Source organism: Coptis chinensis, chromosome 8 (genome assembly GCF_015680905.1).
Source record: "Coptis chinensis isolate HL-2020 chromosome 8, ASM1568090v1, whole genome shotgun sequence".
In the NCBI taxonomy this organism is placed as follows: domain Eukaryota; kingdom Viridiplantae; phylum Streptophyta; class Magnoliopsida; order Ranunculales; family Ranunculaceae; genus Coptis; species Coptis chinensis.
Genome location: NC_141463.1, coordinates 73,442,605 through 73,470,058, shown reverse-complemented (window position 1 = coordinate 73,470,058; position 27,454 = coordinate 73,442,605). Strand labels below are relative to the sequence as shown.

The following is a 27,454-nucleotide window of genomic DNA, read 5'->3' as shown; positions in this document are numbered from 1 at the left end:
CCAAACTTATCAGAATAGCAGTTAATAATTCGTGGATATTCATGGTTTTCATCCCCTTTCAAAAAGATGATGTTCCTCGCATCATCTCCACAAAGCAAACCCATGCTACGTTTGGTGAAATATTCATATCCAAGCAACAGTGATACTAAGATATTCCTCATCTTAGGAGTGAATGCCAATTTCCTATCCGTTTGCAATTGAAAAAAATCCCATAAATTTTGTTTCACCAAATCATATGTATCCTTCTATCACTAATCTTTCATTTTTCTTGTCATAATACCGAACATTCGCAACAAATGAACAAGAGTCGAATTCAAAAAGATTGTCTACATATTCCATAGGAGCTGCTGGAATTGGAAAGATTTTGACATCTTCCCATTCACTTTGTTTTGCAGAATTAGTTAGTCCAATCAAGCCACTTAGCCCATCATGACCCACACTAAGATCATTTTCTCTACAATTGTCACCTTCGACAATTGTGGAGAAAATATAAACAACCCCTACAAAAAATCAGTAACTAAGCAGTTAAAATCGGTTTTTGAAACTAATTGGTCGATGAGCGATATGCGATTAATCGATGATTAATCGGCGATTTAATCGGTTATAGCGGAGGTATATATTTGACACTTTCAAAATATATAATCATATAATCATATAAGATATTTCTACATAGTTATTCGAGATACAACAAAAAATATCAAATTTTCATAATCATATCTAATCAACTCAATTTTAGAATACTACAAATATGCTAAATACAACAATTATGTTAAATATTTAAAGAAATAAGGAGAAAGAGAGATAGAGAGAAGAGATAATATATATTAGAGAGATGATACAATAATTTATATATTTAACATTCGTTAAGAGAAGAAAATAAGTAAACTCTTAGCTTTGTGTGTTTATTAGGTTCCATTATTAGTATTAATTAATACGGTTTAAAAATCCAATTTGTTAATTTTACGTATTTTTTGGGTGGGAACCGATATTTTCAATAAATTTTTTTCTCGGTTTAGTGAGAAATCGGTCATCTCGGCCAATTAATCGGTCAATTAGGTGATTAAATCGGTTCAGTGAGAAAATTTTAAAAATCAATAAAAACTAATCGGGTTACAAGCGATACGCGATTAATCGGCCGATATAACCGATATTGATAACATAGATCAGTAATGATAGACGAAGACACTTATTTGACCTACTATTTGGACCTACTGGTGTGTCAAAAGTCATAATCATTGATTTACATATAAATACGTGTTTGTGTGTATTGTAATGCAAATCAACGTTATCCAAAGTGCTTATTGAAAGAAACAAAAATAAAAAAGAGGGAGTCTTGCACGTATGTATGTGCTTATATCTCTGTGTACATAGATTTTTAAATATAAATAAATAAATAAAGATGGCGAAAAGTAGAGATGCTCACAGTCCAGGAAACTAAAATATGCAAAAGCCATCAACCTTAGTAGTATGTAAACCACCTATGGAGAAAACGTGTACATCCTTTGATTCTCTACTACGTGATTGTTTCCTAATTTGGAAGTTGTTCCAAGAAACAGTTATCCCATTCTCAATGTCTACAAGGTTAAACCAAACAACACACAATTGTTCCTTTCCAATAGGAACCATAGAGTGTGGTAGCAGACATTCTTTACATGAGAAAACTGATGGCGCAGTTGTTAGAGAATCTGATTGCTCAAATTTGTATACAGTATTATCAATATAGCCATTATTGATCCTGTTTAAAGGAAACGCGAACAAGTTACCGAAACACCAGTATAGTTTATCATCCACAACCGCCACATTTTTGGTGTAACTAAGAAACCGACCAGGACAGAGTATAAGGATCATCCGGAATGGGTAACTCAAGGAAATGCCAGCTTGATTGAGTGATATTATATAAACAACATAAAACTTCACTCCAAAGAATGATGATGTCTCCTCGTTAAGCAAAGACGCCGGATAAGGTTCGATTCTAGTAATCTCGGATGGAGGCTCAGGTAGGTAGTTGGTGCCACTTCTTACCATGGTAGAACTTCGCCCCAAGGTTGGCACCCATCCTTCTTCCAAACCTTACTTGGCACCCATCCTTCTTCCAAACCAAATTACAATCACTTACTGACAAACCTCCAAATACATAAATTCCAAAACCCTCTATAGGAAGCACGGGCAGGAACAGCCCTAAGCGCCAACTCAAGGAGTCAACAGTGTGCAATTCTTTTGTGATGGGGTCGAAAACTTGGACATCATTAATTGGACTAGATTTGTGAGGTGCAAGTCTACCCCCGACAATATAAATCTTTGAGTTGAAAATAGCGGAACCATAATCAACTGGCAAAGCAGTATTTTCTTTTGATGAGATTTGTGGAATTATGTTACAATTACCAGTGTTTGGGTTGAGAGCATACCAATTCAACGTTCTGTCTTTTTCTAAACTGCAAAAGTATATTAAGCAGCGGCTCGTACTCGTTTTCTCAGGGGACATAATAACATCCATCATTGTATTTCAATTTCTCCGCCATGTCTATTGGGAACGATGAGGAACAAAGAGATTTCTCTCTTTCGGAGCCCATAACTGATGGGCCCGCTAGCATTCCTCATTTGTGTTTGTTCCTCTAACTTTCATCAAATCAGCTCAATTATTTGTGTGACAGTCACATACGCCCCACCCCCAACTTGGAGGGTTTTTCATTGCTTGCGTCTCAAGTAACAACCTCGAGCATGCATACAGGAATGGCCCCAGTAAAGCTATCCCTTCAAAGCATTTTTACTATTTTTAACTTTGCAATTTTCGGTAGGGTCATAAACCTGATGAGGTCTGAATTCTAAGATTCTTCAATTCTCTTTCTATTTGTTTCGCTAATAAACCTTCCTCATTCATTCAATAGCAATAGCATGTCCAATACAGCTACTGACAGACAAAGGGAAATACTCATTTAACTGATACAAAGCCCATTGGGCAAGTTGGCGAGTAACAGAGTTCCCTGTGTATCCAAATAAAGCTACAACTACTTAAAACAGAAACGCATCCTACTATAAAATCCCTAAGGCTTGACAAATTCCAACTATAACTTGAATCTGGTATTGCTAATGATTTCATCACAGCTTTTTTGTCTCCACAAACCTCCACCTGCATAACCCCCTTCCTCCTAATAAGTATGGTGGCCACTTCAGCAGCTTTAGCTTCCTCAACATCTTTGGCTCTATATGTTCTGTGTGCTGCTCCTGCAATGACTCCTAAGATTCTTCAACTCACCTGATATACATAATAAAAGAAAACAATGACCTGAATACAAAATTCAACAACCACGAAGGCCATGCATTTTGTACAATCGGATTAACATGCAAAAACCAGAAGAATGAAATGAAAGAGAGACCAATATGCAGTTGTTGAAGAAAGATAATTGAAAAAGCTCTATATATTCCTGGCCTATACCTCAAAGTTAACCAAATAAAACGATGACTATTCTCCCAACTATAAATTTTCTTTAAAATTTCGACAGAGCCACCATTTTTTCGGACATTTGAAGATTTACAATCTTGTCATAAACTTGATTCTACAACTCACCTCATTTTAACAAAGAAGAAAAACAAAATGTCACAAGTTGAGGAACAGTCCAACTTGCCTCCAGCTCGCTTAGAAAGCACCACCTACGGATGTGATATGATTGATAATGTTCAATACACAACTAACTAAAAATGTTATTTTCCTACACAGTATAAGCCTCAAGCACAAAACGAATATATGAACGATTGTGTGAGACTCGTGCATGAAAGGAAATATTGAATTGAAAGGCAGTGGAGGCCTCATACACTACAGGAAATAATAAAGTGAGGGATTGCTTAGGATACTTCAGTTCGAAATTAAATGCCAGGTGACCTCGTAATAACAATGTAATGAAACATTACACGACAAAAATTAGGCACAATAATGCTATGTAATGACAAAATAGATGCCAACAAATTTTAGGCGCCATAATAGCAACTTTTGGTGAGATATTTACCAAAGGAAGCCTTACAAACTGAAGGAGTGCATTTGAAATCTGAACTGAATTGCAGAGAGCTAGAGATACTATGACGAGACGATCCACTCAAAAAGATACACTCTCTTCATTTGAACAGGGATATGAAGACCAATCCAGTGGATAGTTGGTGGATTAACTTCCAAGGTAATGAAGATTAAGATAGAAATGAGACGTCATATTGGATTGGAAGGTCAAGATGTTTCGTTGCCTAGAAGTTTATAGTTTCCGACACTATCCGAAAGTTTGATTTCTCAAGTATAAGCCGTAATAGTATTGAGGCACTTAAGTACGCCCTAAACAATGAGAAAGATGGAACTAGTCCATATCACACTGATATGACAATTCCAAAAACGGTATTTGACTAAAATCCACAATTCACTACTGAAGATATCATTTACTGAGCATCAGATATTTTGTCCACGTGTATACATATAATAACAAACATGAAGTTATTACCAACTTCTTTCAAACATTGTGCTCAACAAATCATTAGTGTGACTCCTTGTTTCAATGTAATGTTGCAGCATGATAACTAAAAATGAATCTAAGGTTCACTAAAAAAAAACCATTACCAGCTTAAAATGGGAGATTGTCATAACTATTGTGTGACCATTTTATCTCGATTCCAGTGAAATTCAGATACTCTGTTCGCCTCCTTTGCCATCAGCTGACGCAGACCTAGAAGCAGCATCTTCCTGTCACCCTGAGACCATAAATTTAAACTAAAACATTTTGCTTCTCCATAAATAAGCACATACAACTTCTAGACACCTAACTCAGATATTGGATCTCATACATACATATATAGCAAAGAGTGGGTAAAGAAGGGAGCTAATCATGTTCCATAAATGAAAATACTTTTTTTTCTTCTTTTTTATTTCTGAACAAAGCTCAAGTTAGGCAGACCCTGCCTATATATATAATATATCAAGATAAAATCTTACAACTGGATTAGAAAATCCTCATATACAACTTTCAATCACCATAAGAGGATTTCCAAACCATTAAAGCAACTAGAAAGATTTTTTTCTTTTTTTTTAATCTGCAAAACAATATATTAATAATTACGATGCCGCGTGACAGATTCACACTACTAGAAGTACAAACATGCATATACAGGCTAAGCCTCAACCAAGTATCAGGGAGATATATTGGTTAGAAATTAGAACTTTATTTTAGATCCCCTTAAGTCCCCTTTACCCAGTGAACAGTGGAAAATCGAACCCAAGATCTTGGGCACAACCTCCAAAGGCTTGACAATTAGGACACTGGACATCTATGTATCTGACTCTCTGTGTGTGTTTCTGTGCCAGCACAATGGAACAAAGTTGAGACTAAAATAATTGCGATAACCAAATTGTCTAACTGAATGTAAAAAAGTCTAACTGAATTTTACCAATGGAATTTTTAGATCTTTGAGCTTATTCATATCCGTGTTCTTCAAAGCCTCCATGTCAACCTACAAAAGCAACAAAGCAGTATCAAAATATAAGAAACACTCCAGGTACTGCAAATGCATGTATAATAGGAAAATAAATGAACTAATTCTGCAAATTACATTACATTACATTCTTTAAAAAAATATGATGACACACATACCTTTTTCCCCTGGAAAGTTTGAAGATAATCGCCAAGACCAAGAAAATCCAAAAATCTTTCCAGTGATAATTCCTGCAAAATCAGGGCATACTTATGATAAGATACTTTTTCCATTGTAATGATAATAGCTTTAGTGAAAATAAATGAGATACAATTGGTCTGCAGCATAAAATTAAAGGAGCATAGAACATAACAAAGCCAAAATCCAAATGAAAGATATGTCCAAGTATATCAACCAGTCCACACCACCCATTCTCCCACCCAAAAGTTGCCCTTATTTTATTCTGAAGATTAAATATGTCAGATTCTTTCTTTCAATCTCAACATCCAGCCATTTCTATCCTTCCATAAAGACCATAAAATAGGCAACTATAGATACTCTAGAAGTGTGTCCTTTAAGGAACAGATATTATGAGTAATCCAATTGGTGAATAACCTGTCAAGCGTGTGAAGGACTCTTAGCCATTCTAGGACTTTTCACTGAAGTGGTAAGAACTCTACCAATACAACACATGTAACATGCAAATATTTAACATGAACACAACCTGCTTCATCAGCTTATACATGGTGATGATGCTTGGTAGATATGCCCAACCAAATGAACAAAATATCCTTATATGATATAGACTTTCTTCTGTTCTTTTTTTGTTTTCTTTTTTCCTTTTACAGAGAACCAACCAAGTTTTTCATTGGGTTCCAACACCATAAATAGATGATTTGCAAATTCAATGATTATACAAGAGATCAACTAGTCGCCTCCCAAATCAAAAGTCCAGTCATCTCCATGCCTCTAGCATTTTTTGAGAGGCTAGTCCTCTGCAACCACACCCACCTGCCTTTCTACAAAGCAAAGCTTCTAGAAATCACCAAGATACTTATAATATCAATAAGCACATAATAATGTACAACAGACTTGAACATCTTGAGGTGCAAAGATATTTAGGTCTAGAACTTGCATGTTTTCATGAAAGCTTAAAGTTCACAAAAAGTTACAGACAACTTTGTGAATGCATAGGGCAGAGTCTTCAATGATTCCTATTTGTTCTAATCCAGTTTGACTCACTGACTAAAGGTTCACTGCTAAACATGATTGTAAAGAGTATTTCACTTGAGTAAATATGACCTATAGGAATGTACCAGTTACATTCCCTATTTCAGTTATTCGGTTACACAGTACAAGTGCATATCTATATATCATAAGGAACACCATTGCATCTCATACACGATTACGTTTTATTTCCTGTGCATAAGGGACATAGAGGTTATGGGTTTCTCATGGCGTTAGTGGTATAATGTCATACAGTCATACTGTCTTCCTAAAGCCTTCGTCAGGGGTAATGGGGTATCAGGCAGTTTTGTGTGGTGGTTAGCTACAAAATATTAGGTGATATGAATCTACTCTTCTACTAAAATATGTCAAAAGGGACATCAATTGGAAGATAAAGGAGTATAATATCCGATACACACTTCAACAAAACCACCACTAACCAAATATTTGGCTCAATAGTGGTACTAGAAACAAAGTAATAAACCAATTTGTGGTATTGGCAGCGCGGTCTTCATGAAAAGCCCTTTTCCATGTTGCAAGGGTAAGTTTGAATAGTGACGGGTTGTTGAACGGTCCGCCTAAACACAGAGTCGGACTTGGGTTTTCAACCGGGAGTCTGTGATTTAGAAGAGATTTACGACAGCTAATTGAAAGACTTACATTATCTCTTATTCATTGATATGTATATTGTGAAGTTGTACATTGAAGTTCATAGAGTCAAAATCAAACATGACAACATCTGTTCCAAAACTCCCAAAAGAAGTGTTGCAAGTGCACAAAGATGGAGTGTCCTTCACAAGATACTTAGGGGCAAATGGTCAATACCAACTAATGTGAAGAACACAAGAAACAAATACTATTACAGCACTAAGATACCCCAATCACACAAGAAATCTTGATCTCTCAACCGTCTAAGATAGAAACCCCTTTGCCCAATCAAACAAAGTTTCTTTGATCTCCTGTATGATCGTGTGTGTCTTCTTTTACTTGAGCTCAAAGATCCTCCGGTTCTGTTCATTCTAAATAATGGTTTTTTCAAACTTAAAAAATGGGTTTTTTTAGAAATTAGTTTGTGCCCAAGTTACATTGACAAGGATATGTGTGTCCGTATCCAACAGGGCTACAAAGAGCCTGACACAACGAATTTTCAAAAATTGAGGTATATCACATACAATATGTGTCCAACACGGACACGTGGATACGTATCCGACACGGATTATTTTCAAATTTTGGCATGTCCATGTTACACTTTGTCCTCTAGAGCCAAGAGACTGTTGTCCAGATTTATTTTGTATTTATATTTTATTTTTGAAGAGGTAAGTGGCCAATGGCATATGCATCAAGAAAGATAACAACCCTCACAGAGAAGACAATGTAAAAAACTCGAAACCAAACCAAACCAAACTGGACAGTTTTGGTACTTTCTAGAGAGCGCAGTTCGCTTTTCGGTTCTTGAAATTAAGAACTGTCAGGGTTGGTTCGGTTCTTGGTTTTTTGTCTCAGTTAATCGCTATAATCCGAACCAAACCAAATTTTAGGTTTACATACAAAATTTTGAACTTTTTATACCCACCATTGGATTAGATCTAAATATCTGATCTATTTGACTCTAATTAAAACCCCTAATTAATCAGTTAACACTTCGAGTCATCATCTCTGCGTCTCTAACTCCCCACCTACACCAACAAGGCAACCCCGCAAGTAGTTATCGTGCACCAACAAGGTAACGTGTAAGTGGTCTACTTCAAACACTAACTTTCTTAATCTCTATCTCCACGAGGCACTAAGTCTCAAAACATGGAAGTGAATTGTAACCAGTTTCAGCATACTATTAGTTCGGTTTCAGTTGATTTTTTTGAATGGTTTCAGTTCTTCTTTGTACAATTGTGCCCAAAACCAAACCGAACCGAACCATGAACACCCCTACTCCAAAGACATAACTGCATAAGACAATGGGAAAAATTAACAACGATCTTTTCTCTTACCGCAGAGGTTTTCCATAGTGAGGATCATATTCAAACCTAACAGCAAACAACACAAGACACTGTAAACCCCCTCTCCCGCCACCCCCCCCCCCCACACACACACACTTATATATCTCTAAGTATGGTTAAAGTGCCACAAGGTACTGAGCGTAGTGAAAAAAAAGCAGCATATTAAGATCTCATTGTAAATCACGTTTGGAAATTATGGCCACAAATCTGGTTATGTGGAGATGGAGGCTCTAGCCTCGCCAATAAGGTAGTTAAGCCATCAATCTCCCAATCACTTAAAGCATGTCTGTGATTGATATCCCACAAGGCGATATCAATATCCTCACCTATAATGTCCTTGACAAGATGTCCCTACACAGAATTCACTCCCCAATCCACACACCATCTAAATCCTAACCCTATCCTAATTCCCGGCTTTGTAGGATCTGTTTTTCCTTTAGTAGTCGACCTCCTTCATAATTCCCAATACGTCACAGCCATACAAGGTGGACACACAACGACTCTTCCAATCCATAGGAGTTGACCTGTGCCTAGATATAAGAATTTGCCTCCAAATCTAGTCATGCTTAATCCCAAACCTCAACACTTGCTCAAGAGAGCTGTGTTAATAACTTGAGTTATCTTTCGGAGTCCTCCCTAGGAGCACACACAAAACTCCAATTACCAAGGTGGTAATGGTGTTCCTCCTCAGAGTTGCCCCACAGGTAATCCCTCCTAATCATACCGAACCTCCCGGAACCACTCTCAGGAGGCTTAAAATAAACAGGAAATTAAACAAGATAAGGAGTTATTAATAATGATAACCTTCCTCCTCTTTAGATGAACCTCCCTTTTCAAGTTGCCAATTTATGCTCACATCTCTATAATTGGCTCCTAAGGGCAACCAAAGGTAGTTTTTTCTTTTATTTTCTTTTTTCTTTTTAAATGCTAAAAGTCTAAAAGATACATTTCATTAATTCCAAAAAGAGACAATCCTCATTTAATAAAATGCTAAGATCCAAGGATACAACCTTCCCACTAACTCAAGAATTGAGACTTTACATTTTAAGACAATGCTATCCCAGTTACATACGAAGATTTGAAACCTTTAAGTCTCTCCAGGCAACCATAGGTGAGCTACTAGAAAGGAACCTAGAAAACTAACAGACTGTACCACATTATTAACATCTCCTACACCAAACACTTAGCTCTTAACAAGGTTAATTCTCAAACCAGATATTGCTAAAAAAAAAGAAAAAAAACACGAAGCCCACTGATGTGTCTCACTTGGTTCACATTGTTGTCCAAAAAGGAAATAGAGTATCTGCAAATTGCAAATGAGAGACAATAACATTGTCTCGACCACTCCAAAGCCTGCCAAGATCCCCCAACACATTAGCTCTTTGAATAATCCTACAACTTCAACAACAACAATATAAAGGAAAGGTAAAAAGCAGGTCACCCTCCTCAAGCCTCTCGTACTCTTAAATCAACTCGTGGGGGAACCATTCACCAAGAATGGCAAAGAAACGGAGGATGCACACTTAGGGATACAACTTCTCCCCACACAGGCACATACACAAAATCCATACGTCTCGCCAGGTAGTGCAAAAAAGAACCAACTAACATGGACACAGACTTTAGATGTCAACCTACCAGCAATCCCTGGGACCTTCGATCTAATCCAATCAATCAATGGCCTCATTGGCAAATGAAGACCCAATCTACCCCATTAAACCCATATCAACCAAAAACCACTATGGTTTTGTCAATGTCCTTTGGGTCATGGATCATATTGCTATATGGAAAAAGGGTCAACAGTGGCGGCACAAGTGACCCACCTGTGCAATCCAGTGAAAAGGCAAAGTGCTCAAGACATTAAGGTTATATGTGTTGTATGCGTTAAGTGGAACACCCCATGGGGATTATCTCATGTACTAACAAATCGGCACAGACTACGAATGACTTCATGGGCTAAGACACATTACTAGGACTATTAATGTGAGGGGAAGTCCACATTTTTATGCATGTTGAGAGCTTCCCATTGCAGCGGCTAAGGCAATGAGAGGCACAAATCTCGTCAGTATTCAACTTTGCTATTTAGATAAAGCAGTTGCTTATTTCATATTACATTATTCACTTAAGGGAACTCACGTAATTAAAGTCTGCATGCACTATGGGGCTATCAATACTAGGGGGAGTCCACCCTTTAATGCATGTTTGAGAGCTCCCCACTGCAACAGCTAAGGCAATGGTGCAAATCTCATAATTATTCAAAAAAATTTATGGGATGAAGATATTGATAATTACATAACTTACATTATTCCTTTAGTTTAACCCATGATGATTCAATATTTTAATCCTAGTTATTTGACTATAACACCAACAACCACAAAGGAGTACGTAGTCTGTTCATGAGGATGGGTTTGGGTTCAGAATGATCCAATATCTGAATACAAATATTTTTATTGTACAACGTATCCCAATCCGAACACGACCTGGGTCATAACTTGTGTGTTGAGCCCGAGAAACCAATGATCCCCAGATAGTCAGGTCAGAAATAAATTGGTACTTAATCAAAGAAAATCCAAGTGGGAGATCTCCACAAAACTCTTTTTTTTTTCTGTTGAATCTCAAAAAACCAAATTTCAGAAACTCCTAAACAACAAAATCTCTAGTCCCCCACAAATAAGATCCAAATTTTAAAAAAAAAATGGAAAGAATTTCTACTGTACTATTGACATGATTTGTAAGTAAAGGGTGAGAGAGAGAGAGAGAGCATTGTGAACTTCACCTGGAGGGAAGTAAGTTAAAACCCGCCTGGACGGAAGTAAACTTCGCCGCAGATCAAGCAGTTAAGCATTCAGTGTGTCTACAAGATGATATTCAAGTAGTGTTCCATGAGAGACCTCCATGGATTACCAAATGGGAGGTCCCTGGACAGGTCTATTTTAGATTTGCTTAATTTCTATAGAACCACTGAATTCAGCAGTCTATATGAATGTTCTGTAACTTGTACTTTTTCTTTTCCTTATTAATACAAATATTTGCTTACCTAGAAGAAAAAAAAAAAAAAAAAAAAAAAGGGGCCAGCATTGACCTTTATGATTGATGATTACTACTATAGGAAGCGATTCAGAATGAGTTTCTTCCTTGTCATTGTACATTTAATTAACAATCAGATTTGACTATTTGAGAGAGAGAGAGAGATTTTCAGAATCAGATGTTGAAGCGGTAGACAAGCTTATTAAATGACTAGACATAAATTTTACAGGGAAATTTCAGTATAGTCTGAACTACACCTAGCAGATCCTACTGGTCAAGCACAGGGGAAAGGGGGACTTTAAGGCTAAGGTTTTACAGGAAAAAAAGTTGCAAGTATCAAAAAACAAAATTATAACTGGTTTCCTGGATTTGGTACTATATCAAAACAAGAAATCCGGACCTGATTAGGTCAGTGGACAATAACCCATATCCACTTGCTGTATACAGGCATCAGTCATGTCGACATTCAAATCAAGCTGGCAAAGTTTCATGCTCTGTGTCTAAGGCACTGATAAGTTGGGAGCTTAGTTTTTTCAAAATATGGTCCAGAGATAAGATTCTTTGATGATTTCCATTACATTATAATTTTGTAATGGCTAAGTGATCAGAAAAAATGAAACAAATAGATGGAAGAGAGCTCCTTATTCAAAATTGAGTGACGAATGCCTTCCGTGTGTGTTGTGTAGCAAAGCATTTTTCTTACACACTATTAAAGTTATAGATCTCTCCAAAAGCTATATAAATTCTTTGAACACTAACCTACCTGACATCAAATCAACCAAGAATAGGAGAATAGCTTTTTTAAAAACATTAATGTAACACAGTTTACTTGGCAGCACTATACCAGATGAGTTAAGTCAGATTTTATATAGTCGTCTAATCAGTTTCCAATTTTCGAAAACTCAAAAAGTCTTAGAGAATACTGAATTCATGTAATTACTTTTGAAACTCAAACCAAACACCTCCCAGAGAGCGGCATTGTTGAAACATGCCAATATATAAATTGAAAAACCAAAAGCTGATTTCAACATAACCAAAAAAAATACCTCAAGTTTAAGATTTGGCACTTCAAGACGAACAATTCCGGCAGCAGGCACATCAAAACTCCATTGATCATCATGTCGCCAATAGCTATAATAATTTAGATCTTGCATCATGCAAGACAGATTGTTCAGGAGATCCACAGGACCTACAACTATAGAAATTAGTTAAAGATCTTCAACCATGAGAACTACACATGCAATCAGCAGCAAAATAAAAGCTAATTTGGGACAAGAACAACGTTAAGATCCATACCTGGAGTTTGAGAACTATCTGTACTGAAATCAAGTCTGCCTTTGTCACCATTTTTCCATTGCCTAAAATAAATGAATTACAGAGTGAAAATACTGTTGGATTAAACTACCAACTATTTCAGACTGAACAAAGCCAAGAGTATGCATCTGCATTTTAAAGCAGAGTTATAACAAAAGCGCAAGAAGTACACCTCAAGCCACACCAAAGTAATATTTCTTAAGACATGGCTCGAGCATTATGGCCAGTTAGGGGACAAAAACAACATTTATCCCTAATAGAATACAGTTGAACATCCTATTAATTCTGATCACTGATTGATTGTGCCTCTGAGAGTCGAATGAAATATAAAATAGAGCTAGATACTTACATATTGGCAATTTGATAAAAGTAACATCCCTCAATGGTAAAAGCTGACTGGCCCTTGCAAACAGGGTTCACAAGTAGACCATTTTCCCCATCAGTTGATCTTTTAACTTGAAATTCCAGGCAGTCAACGGGTAACCTATCTTTGTACCCATCTCCTTTTTCCGGAGTAAGATGCTCATACCAAACAACACAAAACTCTTCCTTGGATGTAGCAATAACATAGGGTGAGTCGCGTTCAAATAGGAATGTTGCAAATGGTGGCCCAGAATCAAAACTGTATACTGGACGCCAAATGGTATGCGAAAATATCCCCAAAAAACCAATACATTGTTTCATCGATAACGGCAACCCTAGTGCTATACATAGCTCTTACATCCCTGGGATCATCGATAAGCGCCAACCATTCTTGTTTATCGGTATCAAATAAAGAAAAGATAAGTTGATTCCAAACAAGTATACAACTTCCAGCACCACAAACTGCATGCCCACCCATTCAGTAGAATTCGGCCCAAGGTGTGCCTTACGAGCATCACCTCCAAATACATCAAGTTTGTCGGGCATAGGAATGGATAGGGGACAAGCCCTGACCAGGAGGGTGGTAGAAATCGATGTTCTCATCATTAAGTAAAACACTAAAGTATACTAAATCGGACTTCTCCTCGTCGGCTACCATTACTTGTTTGCTGTGTTGAGTTTCTTTTTTTCTTTTTTACAAACACCACCCACGACGTTAAAGTGTGGAAAGAAAGTAATGATGCTCAGCCCCACATTTTTGTTTTGTTCCCGTTTGAACCAACTCTTTAATTGGTTCGACGCATATTTGTTTTTGCAGATAGTAGTGCGCCCCCTTAAAACGCAACATCCTTGTTAGCAATTTACCAAATTATTCGATCGAATCTTTGAAAGGACATTCATTTAATACTTCCGAATGTTTGAAAGATTCAGAATAATTCGCCCGATTTTTTTTTCTTGAAAAATATAATACGGTTTTTATTAAATTTCCAAAAAATCGATTCAAACATTCATTGGTTGTTGGTATTAAAAAATATAAATACAGATTTGGTTGTTTTTTTTTTTATTTTTTATGTATTTTATGTTCTTGCTCTTACTTTAAGTCCCTCACTCTTACATCATTAGTAATAAATTAATTCAAAAAAATTTATTTTATATTTTTTGGACAATATTTAAATTGTCATGCCACGGTGTATGTATTTTAAAGTTTGAACTGTAATTTCAATCTAAGAGCAAATAAATAAATGTACCTATATGAACCGTTCAAATGGTGCCAATGTTTTCGTAGCCAAATTGTTTTGATATGTTTGTTATGTTATAGATAATGACAACTATTATTAATATTTACTAATATAATATCACAAATTTTTTACTTCTGAATTTTTGCAACCAAACGTTTAAAACACGTACTAATTAAACACTGCATAATTACCGTATTGTTAATTTTTAACCGAATATTTGACTGTACCGTTTTTTCAGTCACTGAATAATTATTGAATTATCCTCGTACTGTATTTTTGTCGTATCCCGAATTGCTAACAAGGTGTAACACACACTTCGTGAACTAAACCACTTGTTACAATCAGTATTTGACAATATTTATGTTATTGTTTTTGAAAGGGAATATGGACTGAAACTATTGATGATACATCACATTTTAGATATATACTCCATTATTCTTTTAGGTAATGTGGCTAGGGTGATTTATTCAAATACATAAAAGCATCACATTACCTAAAGCTTACTGCAAATATTGTTATATTTTCAGCCTTACTTTTAGTTTTAATGGTGAAACACTAACTTTATATAGAATTTAATTTGTTTGCTAGGGATGATTATTTGAGGAAATTAGTCAATCATCTAGCTCTTTGGTGTGATGGTTATTCTTTTGCTCTTCTCGTGAAAACATTAATGGAGGATGGATGCATTGAGTGTTTCGCTCTTGATGATTTATAATATTTTTGTCATACCTACGCTGATTGGAGACAACAAGTGATGTAGTGTCTAGAACTCCGTAATTATCTTTAAGAATCCGATTTTTTTTTATCTGATGAAAACGTGTTTACGTATGAGACAGATTTATCTGATTTGATTTTATATTAAATAAATGTGTTTACCTTTTTCAACGAAAAACATTCAGTCTTCTTCCCTCAAGCTAGTGATCTGAGGCCTCAGGAGCTTGAGAGTTTGTTTGAGACATTATTTTCTGCTTTTAGAAAAGATGCTTATGAATATATGAGGGTGAGTAGTTTGTTTTGGCGTAATATAGTTTTTGTTCCAGTTTGAACGAACTCTTTAATTGGTTTGATGCATATTTGTTTTTCAGTATTTATGTTATTATTTTTGAAATGGAATATTTGTTTTTCAGTATTTATGTTATTTATATCATGAAGGATCGATTAGCACCGTGAGGTGAAATGCTCCGATACCATAATGATATTTGAGATAAAAGATGAAAAATGATTTTCATAATTCTTGAATTCTATACCTCTTACATATTTATAGTCTACACTAAAACATATATACATAAGGTTCTAAATTGTCTTCTTATGCTGAGCTGGAAAATTCTCTTGTATGGTTGACTGTTGACTGGTGCTGACTTGTACACTTGTTTGATTATGTTCAATTAATTTCACGATGTTATCTATGAAGCAATGAAAAGGCTTTCTAGTTTTGATGCAACCATTTTCTCCCATATTATGGGGTGGATAGTTGATGTGCTCAGTGGTTTCAATGCTCGAAAAGCTATTCCATTCATTCTACACCGCCTACCATAAAGTCATTAATGAGCACCTCGGTCTGAGAGGAAAAGGGCAGAGAAGGAAGATATTGTAGATGCCTTGTTTCGTTGTTTGGGTTACTATTTTAGCAATGCCATTTGGATGAAAACAATTCCCTTCAACAATGTTTAAGACCGTATTAACAAGTGTATTAATATAAGAATAACACGACTCAAACTTTTTCATAATTATATCATAACAAAACCAAATACTTAAACCAAATGTTTACCATCAGTTGAGAAACTTTTTCACACACAACCTCCAACAGATTTCCAAGCTAAATGATAGAGATTATGATTCATGCTAAAATATGAAACCTTCACACGTACACAACCCAACCCTCCCCCTCCCCCCCCCCTATGAAGCAACTTCTTACCTATGGCCTGTCATCTAACATCAATTATATCCACGCCTTACCTATGGTTTCAGGTATGAGATATATAACAACATTGTACAACGCAACTAAAGTAATAAATGTGGGTTTACACAAAAGTGTCTAACTTAGCTAAAAAGGTGGATTTAGGTTGTGATTTTCGGTGTAGATGATCTTGATGGCATGTGGAAACATCATACCAAGAAACTTACCAACAACGCTAAAGATCTCCAAACAACTTCAACTACTTAGTCGAAGAAATGGGTTTCCCTTAAATTCGAACTTTAAGAGCCTCTGAAAAGAAACATTTAACATTAGTCAAGAGTTTGCAAGTAAAACTCATAGCATTAATTAGAACAAATAAATAAAAAAAGAACAAACCATTTGATTATAGGCCAAATAATAAAAAAGTTGGAAACAAATCATCCGAATCCTTTTCAAGAACGTTGGGATCCATTTTGTAATGGGCAATCATATCTCTCATCAACTTCACAAGCCCAAGCACATCATCTGAATAAGGTTTATTATTCTTTTTGCCATATGTTTTAGCTATATTCTTTTTAGCTAATCTTGCAACAATCTCCTTATAAAGATGATTTGGAAGACCATTATTGTTTTCAATTATTGTCCTCTACGTAAAGCTCTCATTATCAAATTGTGCTCGTTTTGCTGTAGCTTTATTAATGTTATTTTTCAGCAAAAATGTCTTGACTTCAAAAACATATCTAATGGAGCTCCCTTCTCGCTAGAGAGCAGGGTGATTTGCTACTACAACAAAATAGCCGAGAAGAGGGTGATTTGCTACTACAACAAAATAGCAAAATCTCTGTAATGAGTACAAATGACTTTTATTATAAACCAATTTAGAATAACATTGGTAAGTTTTGGCAAACTTCAAAAATACATATTCTGAAGTGTCAGTCTTACATGCCAATGTTTTGCAAAACAGTAAAAAAATTGCATACAATTTTAGAATATTTTGTATTGCCTCCCAGTATATTTCGCAATTGATTGAACAAAGATACCAGCATTCAATAGTTGTTAACCTCTATGATAAAACACAATTATCATTAATTCGAAAAGTGGTATTATACAATAAAAAATCAGTACTGACTCAAGCCCGTTGTTTTGGGCCGCCAACCAAAACAAAAAATAGGGCCACACTACTATCAGGCACAAAACAATAAACTTTCTAATAAAGAGTTCGATCAGTTAGTTGCTACTTATTTATTACAAAACAATAAAATTTCTAATAAAGAGTTCAATCAGTTAGTTGCTACTTATTTATTACAAAAAATAAACCAACCATGCATATTTAAGAAAAAAATAAACACATGATTTCAATTAATCCCTCAATACCTGAGAACCCAACTCTCTATATTAAACTCTTTAGCAATACTTACCCACTCATTACAAACAATTAAAAAAAACAAAAAAAATACTAAACCAACTCACAATTGAAAAACAATTTTTTTTTATCTATATCTAAAAAAACAAATAAAATTTTCCGGTCAAATAACAAAATCACTCTCAATCCCCGAGAACCCAACTCCTTATTAAACTCTTTGACAATACTTATTTGTTCCAGTTTGAACGAACTCTTTAATTGGTTTGATGCATATTTGTTTTCCAGTATTTATGTTATTATTTTTGAAATGGAATATGGACCGAAAATGTTAATGATACATCACATTTTAGATATATACTCCGTTATTCTTTAAACAATCCATCTCTTTACTTTGGTCTTCTATCGCTATAAGTTTTATCATGCTTATTGACAGGGGGTGCTGATTAAACATATTACCATTATAATGTTTAACACACTTTGTATAATAATTTTATATTTACACACACACACAAAATAAAAAAAAATAAAACAACAACTGCAACAAAAATTATAATGTATTTTCCCCCCTTTAATACATTAATTGTATTAGAAAATGTGATAATTTGTTCATATACAAAATTTCATAAAATTAAACACGTGTGCATAAGTGAATTTTCTATGTGGGCACATTTTCATAAAATCCTACACGTGTACAATGATAACGTGGTTTAGATCTTCTGGTTAGTTGAACCCATCAACAGAAAAAACTAAAAACTAGATTATAATTGAAGTTATTATAGGTAAAGTTGTGGGTATAAAGTATGAGGATGGTTATATGAATTCCACTAAAACGAACTCCAAATGAACTCCACCACTTAACTCAATGAACTAGAAGCTGATTTTTTGTGGAGATGTTTTCCATACAATAGAGATCATCCTCACAAAAAATCAGCTCATTTGAAGATGTACAACCTCATCAAAAATCATTTAGAAAGTTATGAAATTATCCAACGGTCAAGATTTTTTTAATTTCGATACAATTTTTGACAAGGTTAGACATATTCAATTGAGCTGATTTTTGGTGGAGGTGTTCTCCATCATGAGATGTACACATCCACAAAAAATTAGTCCTCAGTTCATTTTGTAAGTTCATTTTTATGAGTGGAGTAACTTTGGAGTCGCTATAAGGTGGAATTCATATAACCATCCCCATAAAGTATAGTATAAAAAGTATGGTTGATTTAAAAGTCGCATTTTTCCCAAACCCAAACACCCGTGACTCAAACCCATTTAAAAAAAGAAAAAATGGCGGTAACTAAAATCACAACACCAAATTCCTCTTTAATTTTGCTTAAACCCAAAACAAAACCAATTAATCTGTATACTCAAATTAACCTCTCCCTCAAAACTTCATTCAACACACATAGAATTTCATGCAAAGCCTCAATACCAACATTACAACAACCTATATTAACTTCAAGTCATATAAACCCTAAAATTAACAATAATAATAATAAACTAAATCCATTATCACTACCAACATTACAACCAATTAAACCATACATTATATCAGAATGGAAATCTATAATTAAAGGATGGATATGTAGTATGATTTCAGTTTACTGTTTATCTATTTTAGTTCCTAGAGTTGGCAAATTTTCTTCTGTTTTGAGTGTAGTTAATATGAATAGGTTAGTTGAGGAAGGGTTAGTGTTGGGTGTTTTAGTTTTAGGGAGATTGATTGCTCATTATTGGCAAGAAGCATTTTTATGGGACGGCGTTGAATTCTGCCTATAAGATTAGGGTTTATGTTTTCCAGAAAGTTTTGGAGAGAGATTTAGGGTTTTTCGAAAGTGGGAATGGTGTTTCTGCTGGTGATATTGCTTATAGGATTACTGCTGAGGCTTCTGATGTTGCTGATACTGTTTACGCTCTTATCAATGTGAGTATAGTACTCTAAAAAGGCTTGTTTATAGAATGCAGTATTTTCATTTATAATTAAAGAATGTCTGTTATTGTCACTTTACGATCAAATGAACTGTAGATTATGTTTTAAATATTCGTAATCATTGAATTCAACAACTACATAATGTTATATTGGACTAGTGAGTTTACGACACGAGTAATTAGTTGATAAGTTTCCGTTGACAACTCATGGTCTGTGATGCTTTTGTATTGTTATTCTTTGATAATAGTCAGTGTAGATAGCAAACACCCGTGACTATTGCTACCTTCTATGCGAAAATATATGTTTTCTGTTAGGCACGAATCCCAAGGACAACAGTATATTTCGCTTGAAGTTTAAAATATTTTGTATTGCTTTATATCCTCTTACGATTTTTTTCTACTAAAAATGAGATATGAGATATGTATATTTTTCTTTTCCTTTGTTATGTAGAGTATCCTGCCCAGTACGCTGCAGTTTGTAGCAATGGCAACTCAGATGGTGTTACTCAATCCTGTTCTTACGTTGATATCAGCCTTGGTGAGACTCATTTTGGACCTTTGATTTGTATTCAGTTACCAGTTTCTTGTTTTGAATCAAATACTATGTAAATGATACTTAAACTGCATATTCTGATTGCTTTGTAGGTCATTCCCTGTATTTCTCTTGTCATTGCTCATCTTGGTGAAACACTTCGTCAAATATCTAATGAAGCACATCTTACCGTAGCCAAATTATCCGAATATTTGAATGAGGTAACACTTGTTATTAATTTAACAATAACTAGTTCAAAGTTGAATTTTCCCAGGTTCTGCAATTTCTCTCTAGATTGCCACTTAAATTTCACTTATTGCTGTGTGAGAAGTGAATGTTTCAGGTTCTCCCCTCAATGCTGTTTGTTAAGGCGAGTAATGCAGAGTTGTGTGAGTGTTCACGGTTTCAAAGGCTTGCACATGCTGACTTGTCCAAAAATTTGAGAAAAAAGAGAATGAAAGCACTCATTCCGCAGATTGTACAAGCTATATATGTTGGGGTCCTGTTGCTATTATGTTTTGGTTCGTTGGTATTATTGAGAAGCTTCTTTGACGGATCTAGAATGGTTTCGTTTTTGACGTCTTTGTTTCTATTGGTTGAGCCAATCCAGGTAAATACGTTGTCTCTACGAACAATTCCTATTGTTTTATGAGCCCTGTTTTATACTGAAAGGAAAAAAAAAAAAACTTCTATATTCTCTTTGGAAGTAAAAAGAGAACAAAAAGTGGGGGTGTTTGGGACAAAGGTTCTCCGTTATTACTTGGCAAGTCATGCCCACATGCTTGGTTGCTCGTAGTGTGTAATGTACTTATTATCTGATTTATGAGCATCGTTATGTATCATAAGTTGTAAGCTTATAGCAGTTGTTATTAAGCAAACCACATCATTTGAGTAGGAGTAGATGTTTTGCTATTATGTCATAGGTTCACCTCCGCCAGTTGAGACTTGCAGGTATTCCATCGTTAATAATTGATGAAAAATTTAGTTTTTTTTTCTGGAAACTTTAAAAGACAAATGACTTGATGCGATCAAATGGGTTTTGAGGCGGGTGCATTTTCGCATTTGCATGAGTTCATGGACAACTTCAGTATTTTTGTGTGTGTGTGTGTGTGTGTGTGTGTGTCTTCTATAACATGTCTATTAGAAAGGCTAATGCTTTCCACTTTTTGGCTGTAGAACAACTAAAAAGTGTCAATACTGTCTTCATGCGGTTGAAAAACCCTTGCCTCACATTACCCTTTTATGGCTTGCTGATTAATGACCATTGTTGTTTGGTAATGCAAGAATAATTCAGTCAACAACCTTAGCATTGAAACCCATTGGTATCATCTATTGTTGACTCCTTTGTTGCTTAATACCTTTGGATAATGTCAGTAATAGTGTTTTTCCATAGGGATGCCAGATGCTGGATAGATTTTATAAGCTCTATAGAGGACGTTGACTGTGTTCTGTGTAGGTTAAATAAGTCGTGTCTGGTAATTATGATCAAGAATCATGAACTTGTTTGGTGGGGCTTTTTGATTCTTGTTGCATTAACTCGGAATACTTATATGTCTTAATAGTCCTTTGTGATTCATTTGAGTAATACCAAGTGAACTACTGCTTAATAATATTATGTCATTTCCACGATAATATTCAGAAGCCATCTGTTTAATTTTTTTATTAGGCTGAATATGAAGAATCATGCAGGGTATTGGGAAAGCATATAATGAGTTGAAGCAGGGAGAACCAGCCATAGAACGCTTGTTCGATCTAACCATGTTCAGCCCTCAGGTATTTTAGGCATCTTTTATAATCTCCTCTATTTGAATTAGGGTTAACTAGTATTACCCCCCTACTAGATGAGCCAATTAGGATTTTCCCCCCACTAGATGGGAAATTAGGGTCTCCCCCCTAAATACACACAAAAATATTTCGGTCAACCCACTTTGACTTTTTTTTTTTTGTGTATTTAGGGGGGAGACCCTAATTTCCCATCTAGTGGGGGGGAAATCCTAATTGGCTCATCTAGTGGGGTAATACTAGTTAACCCTTTGAATTATTGTTTTATTTGACTATTAAAAACGACCAAAACTAGTTGCACTGGGAAACACCTAGGAGAGTCGGGGCATCTTAGCAAAACCATGCGTATCGTAAGCAACATTCGAAAATTACATGAATTTGACTTGTAAATCCATACCTCTGTTGTATAAATTGATATCTATATATAGTGGTAAAGTGAAAAAGGTAATAAAGCTCATAATTGTTGAATTTTAAAACGAAAAGCATGAAGCATTAAGCATACGACCAATTTACAAAAAGAGACGATTACTTGTGTTTCGTGAACACAGTTTATGACCTCATATAATGAGAGCTAAATTGAGGATTAGGGGAGGAGAGGGGATTTTATCATTTAATTGTATCAATTACGAGGTGGTTAATGAAAACAAGATCTAAGAAATTGATAAATGACTGTATATGTGAATTGTGATGGGAAAGAAACATTTAGGTGGATGCAATTATGCAAATTGGTCAGGAGGGGTCATTGTCAACATGGTTGGTGAATTTTTGAAAAGAAGAAATAGAGAGCAAATTTTGGCATTAGACTCTTGTCAAATTTGTTTTCGGAGACTGTAGACTTTGTTCGGCTGGTGTTTATTTGGGATGTATAATATACGTTAAACGCTCTGGACGCAAATGAAGTTTTTGCCTTGTACTCCTTAATTTACAAAATTTACTTTTGAACCATCACTTTTTTGTATTTTCAAGTGTAGCTATTCGTTAACTTTGGAACTGTTTCAGAATTGGTCGTTGTTATTTGTTAAAAGTCTTTAACGAATAAGGATACCATTATCCCGTATAAGGCCTTTTGCTTTTGTTGCATCCATGCTCCATCTGACAAGAGAAAAGCCTAGCTTGTACTATGCTCTTTTTAAAATGAAGTGTTATTAACGTGGCATGCCTTCTTGTATTATTGCTGAATATGTAGGTGATTGAGAAGTCGGATGCAGTTGAACTAGATGCTGTTAAAGGAGATGTGAAGTTTTGTGACATCTCATTCAAATACAGTGACACTTCACCCCTTGTACTAAATAAATTGAATCTCCATGTGAAACCTGGAGAGACAATTGCCTTTATTGGTCCTTCTGGTGGAGGAAAGACCACACTCACAAAGCTGCTTCTTCGCCTTTATGATCCTTTATGCGGTGAGGCCTTTAAATGGTTCTCCCTTCAGTACTATAATTTTTCAGAAGTTTACGCTGTAGGGTATTCAAACTAAGATGTAGACTTAGTGTAGGGACAATCATAAAAAACTGTCAGTACTGCAACTCTCCCCCCCCCCCTTCCTCCTCCGGCTCTTTAGGATAGATAAGAGTAATGCCATTTTTCTTATACTAAATACGTGTAATGTTTCTATCATATTGGCAGGTTCTATACTTCTTGATAATTGTGATATTCACAAGATTCAGTTAAAGAGTTTGAGGAGGCATGTTGGTCTAGTTTCACAAGACATAGTGAGTATTTACTGTTTCTTCATCTTTAACTTACCGCTGGATTTACTCTCTTAACTTTTATGGTTACTTTGGGAGCACACAATTGGTATTAATTGAAGTGTTCTAATAATGGACTGCACAATGTACTTTGTTACAGTAGTACGTTACGTTTGGCATTCTGCTATGCTATTTTCTCACTCTTCATTGGTTTGTATGCAAAATGCTCTTCTTACTCTCTTTGATATTAAATTTGTACTCCCAATGTATACTGTTACTCAATACGCTCCGGTTCTCCCTTTTTTTTGAGTTTGGTTGCGAGGAAGGTTAGACAAGTAGCTCTGGTTGTGCTTCCTGAATTGTTCATGATATTCCCTGGTTTTCTTAAAGGATCTAGAAACAATAACTACTAGTTGGGCTTACAATAATGCAAAAAAAATAATAAAAAAAAAAATAGAAAAAAAAAATCCAAAATTTTATTTTGGATGACTAGTCAGGGTTTGATGTTTGCTGCAGGCTGTAGCATATAATTACTTCTTTCTAATTGTGAACTTGGATCTAGAACTTGTTGAAGTGGAAATTGATAAGAATTCATTTTGTAGTTCCAATCGTCCTTACACCAGCTCAGGTAGAGATTATAGGAACTTCTTTGCATCGGTTAAAAGAGTGGCATCTTGGCCCATGGGACTACCACTCTAGGAACAAAAGTATCACATAATATAACTCTGGTGGTTTCTTTTGGTCTTAACTCTGTTAAGTACTTGGCCCATGGGACTACCACATTAAGACTGAAAGTGTTACATAATATAAGTCTGGTGATCTGTTCAGTACACATTCTTTCAAATTGCGAGTCACTAAGAAAGAGATCATCTTGCAAAGATTTCTTAACCTTTAAACTTGATTGCTTTAGTGTCCTTCATCGATCGTCATTGTTGTCTCATAACAGTCATAACATAGAAATTTGGAATTGTTGCATGAGAGAGAAATACGATGGTGGTCATCCACTCCCCAATAGTTAACCTGAATGTTTGCTCAGAAGGGTCTATTGAACCATTCTAAAGTTGTTGTGACATGAAGCACTTGACTCTTCACACTTTGTCAAATGATGACCTTAGCATACCTATGGTTACTGGATTAGTACACAAGACTTAAGGTGACAACCATAAGCACCCCTCTCAACTGTTTGCGGTCATTTCAAGTTAGATCACACAAGCATCTTTTCATGCAAAAGAAAATTTGCGGGCCTGAACTTTTTTGTTGATCTAGGCCCTAGGAATTCTAAGCTCATTGTAACAAAACTCTTGATCTAGGCCATAGGAATTTCAAACTCATTGTAGCAAAACCCTCAAGCAAAATTTCTGTACTTGAGCCTGCCCACAATCTTTTGTGTTTATAATTTTTGTTTCCCCTTTTTGATGTTCAAATCTGACATCTTATGCCTTGTCCGACTCTGAGTCATTGTACCTATGCAAGAAATATGCCTCCTTGTTTGGAGCTATGCTGTCAAGGGCAATGCTTTCCTTTTGGTGATCCACCTCACATTTTCAAAGGACCGCCTCATATACCTTGCCTAATGTTTTTATATATATGGCCTAAATTTTTTAAAGCCCATTTAAAAAATCTAATTAAGTACATAAGATATAATGAAATTACTATAACATATGCTGTTTATTTATTTTTTTAGTTTGTAGAACATAGGATCCCTGGAAAACATTGTAGCTTGGCACCTAGGCATCGCTCAGGCAACTCCTAGGTGTTTGTGGACAGTCCACCGCCTCGCCTTGCATAATGCCTTTGACAGCATAGGTTTGGGGCCTTGAACTATTATATTTGAAATAGTTAGGATCATATCTGCCTGTATTTTGTATATTAGGGTGATGCCAACTCTCCGCTTATTTTGAGGTTTTGATGTGTAGTTGTACGAAACAAGTTCTTGAGCACTTCATATTAATCTTACGTACATTTTAGACACTTTTCTCAGGATCAGTTGCTGAAAATATTGGCTATCGGGATCTCATGAGCAAAATTGACATGGACTGGGTTGAACATGCAGCAAGGACTGCGAATGCAGATGGGTTTATAAGGAAACTTTCAGATGGGTATGAGACCAATATTGGACCGAGGGGTTCAATTTTGAGTGGGGGGCAGAAGCAAAGGTAAAAATTGATAGTTATTGTAGTCTTAATTTTTACTTTTGAATAGAAGGACGTAATGATGTATCCGCATTCTGCACTCGCAGTAGAACTGTCTTCCCTGTTAGGAAAGTAGAGTTGAATCTGTTAAGCGTATATCCTCGGATTGTTGACGTTTGTTCATACTAATTGCAGGCTAGCTATTGCAAGAGCAATCTATCAGAACTCCTCTGTACTGATTATGGACGAAGCAACTTCTGCTTTAGATAGCAAATCAGAGAAGTTGGTTAGACAAGCTGTAGAGCGGTTAATGGAAAACCATACTGTAAGTATTGAACTAGTATAATATAATCGTCTCCTAGGTCATTCTACTCCAAGTTACAGTATGTTCATATATCCATATACACTGGGTTAGTAGTTTATCAAACCTATTGCCTATGCACACGGAGCTAATGTTATATACATGCATTTTAACGACCCACCGCAGCAACATTTCTATCGTCCCAACTTAGGTCTTGGGCACCCAGCGGCCCAAGTGCAATGCATGGGGCTGTGTGGTTTATCTATAAGGTCCCCGACATTAGTATTTCAGTAATTGACGAAGAATTACATATATATCTCGTATTATGCCACTTCCTAAGTGATGTTAGACTTGAGCTTGGGGGAACCACTCATGGCTAGGCGTCTTTCCAAGATGCTTCGCTTGGCCCATACCCCCACAGGGTATCACATTCCTAGCATGGGTAGGCGCCTTTCCAGCGTACTCCCCTTGGGGCTTGGGCTACACCCACAGGGTTAGATCGTATGCATTTGTTTTTGTTGTCTTGGCTTAGTATGTGTCTGTAGTTTCATCTTATACTTGATTATACTTTTGTAGGTACTTGTTATTGCACACAGATTGGAAACAATTTTAATGGCTGACCGGATCTTTCTTCTTGAAAATGGGGATCTGGAGGAGATAACTCAAACTTCTCTTCTAACCAAGAGTGGACAATACAGCTCACAGATTTCAAACGAACCTGTAATTTGAAAAGAAGCAATGCAAGTACAATAGGGAATTGAGTCCGGATGATCATTGGCAGAGAAATTTTGCTTACAATTGCATTTCAGGAAAATTGCTTTCACAAATTCTTGTTCTAGGTCTTCATCCAACTTACGGTAGATTTCTAGAAGTGATGGAATCCCTCGTCTTAATGCAATGCACTCCCGGATTATCAGTATACTTTTTTGTGCAGGTCCATAGAAGTGAATTTGTTGAAAATTGCTCTGTGAATGTGTATATATCTGTAAAAAATATTTTCGTAAGGAGTACTGACATTATTTCGTTAATTTGGAGCTAAGAAAATCATTTCTAGTTATTGAAGCCATCACTTAATTTTTTTTTTTTTAACTGGGGAACAATATAAAGTGTATCACCAATTAACAACGTCGTTGGTTTTTTCGTTTTTAACGCCATTTGACGCGAACGAATACTGCTCGCAGGCCTGAAATAACAAGCTAAAATTGACTTGAAGGACAGAACAGCTTTTCCT

The 27,454-nt window shown here is 35.7% G+C and overlaps 2 protein-coding genes across 6 annotated transcripts; one reads left to right on the top strand and one right to left on the bottom strand.

Annotated features, from left to right (window-relative positions):
- Positions 1 to 2,847: 2,847 nt before the first annotated feature.
- On the bottom strand, positions 2,848 to 14,199 carry LOC147482911 (uncharacterized). 5 transcript variants are annotated; one of them, XR_015205528.1, is made up of 8 exons: positions 13,351 to 14,199; positions 12,984 to 13,045; positions 12,734 to 12,876; positions 5,622 to 5,693; positions 5,419 to 5,481; positions 4,595 to 4,725; positions 3,566 to 3,648; positions 2,848 to 3,253 (listed from the first exon to the last, which is right to left on the bottom strand). XR_015205528.1 is itself a non-coding variant. In XM_086579610.1 (7 exons), the coding sequence occupies exons 1-6, from the start codon at positions 13,683 to 13,685 to the stop codon at positions 4,621 to 4,623; spliced, it is 780 nt and encodes a 259-aa protein (XP_086435736.1). In that variant the 5' UTR covers positions 13,686 to 14,199; the 3' UTR covers positions 2,848 to 3,253; positions 4,595 to 4,620. The 5 variants fall into 5 exon arrangements, 3 of the variants coding, with proteins under 3 accessions (XP_086435736.1, XP_086435734.1, XP_086435735.1); XR_015205527.1 differs by having other exon boundaries at positions 12,734 to 12,882; positions 13,351 to 14,074; XM_086579610.1 differs by lacking the exon at positions 3,566 to 3,648.
- Positions 14,200 to 19,082: 4,883 nt separating this feature from the next.
- Positions 19,083 to 27,280, top strand: ABCB29 (ABC2 homolog 12). Its single transcript, XM_086576277.1, is given in 11 exon segments — positions 19,083 to 19,616; positions 19,618 to 19,783; positions 20,240 to 20,326; positions 20,434 to 20,541; positions 20,664 to 20,930; positions 22,010 to 22,093; positions 23,289 to 23,505; positions 23,729 to 23,814; positions 25,759 to 25,946; positions 26,118 to 26,247; positions 26,800 to 27,280. Coding segments are annotated over 11 exon segments (1,956 nt in total). The 5' UTR covers positions 19,083 to 19,146; the 3' UTR covers positions 26,953 to 27,280.
- Positions 27,281 to 27,454: the final 174 nt, after the last annotated feature.

Bases quoted from the DNA above. Each gene is read 5' to 3' on its own strand.
- LOC147482911 (XM_086579608.1), bottom strand. From the start codon at position 13,685: ATGAAACAATGTATTGGTTTTTTGGGGATATTTTCGCATACCATTTGG. The intron at 12,883-12,983 runs GTATGGATCTTA...TAATTTCTATAG, and splicing joins AGATAGTTCTCAAACTCCAG to TTGTAGGTCCTGTGGATCTC. The intron at 4,726-5,418 runs GTAAAATTCAGT...TTATGGTCTCAG, and splicing joins AAGATCTAAAAATTCCATTG to GGTGACAGGAAGATGCTGCT.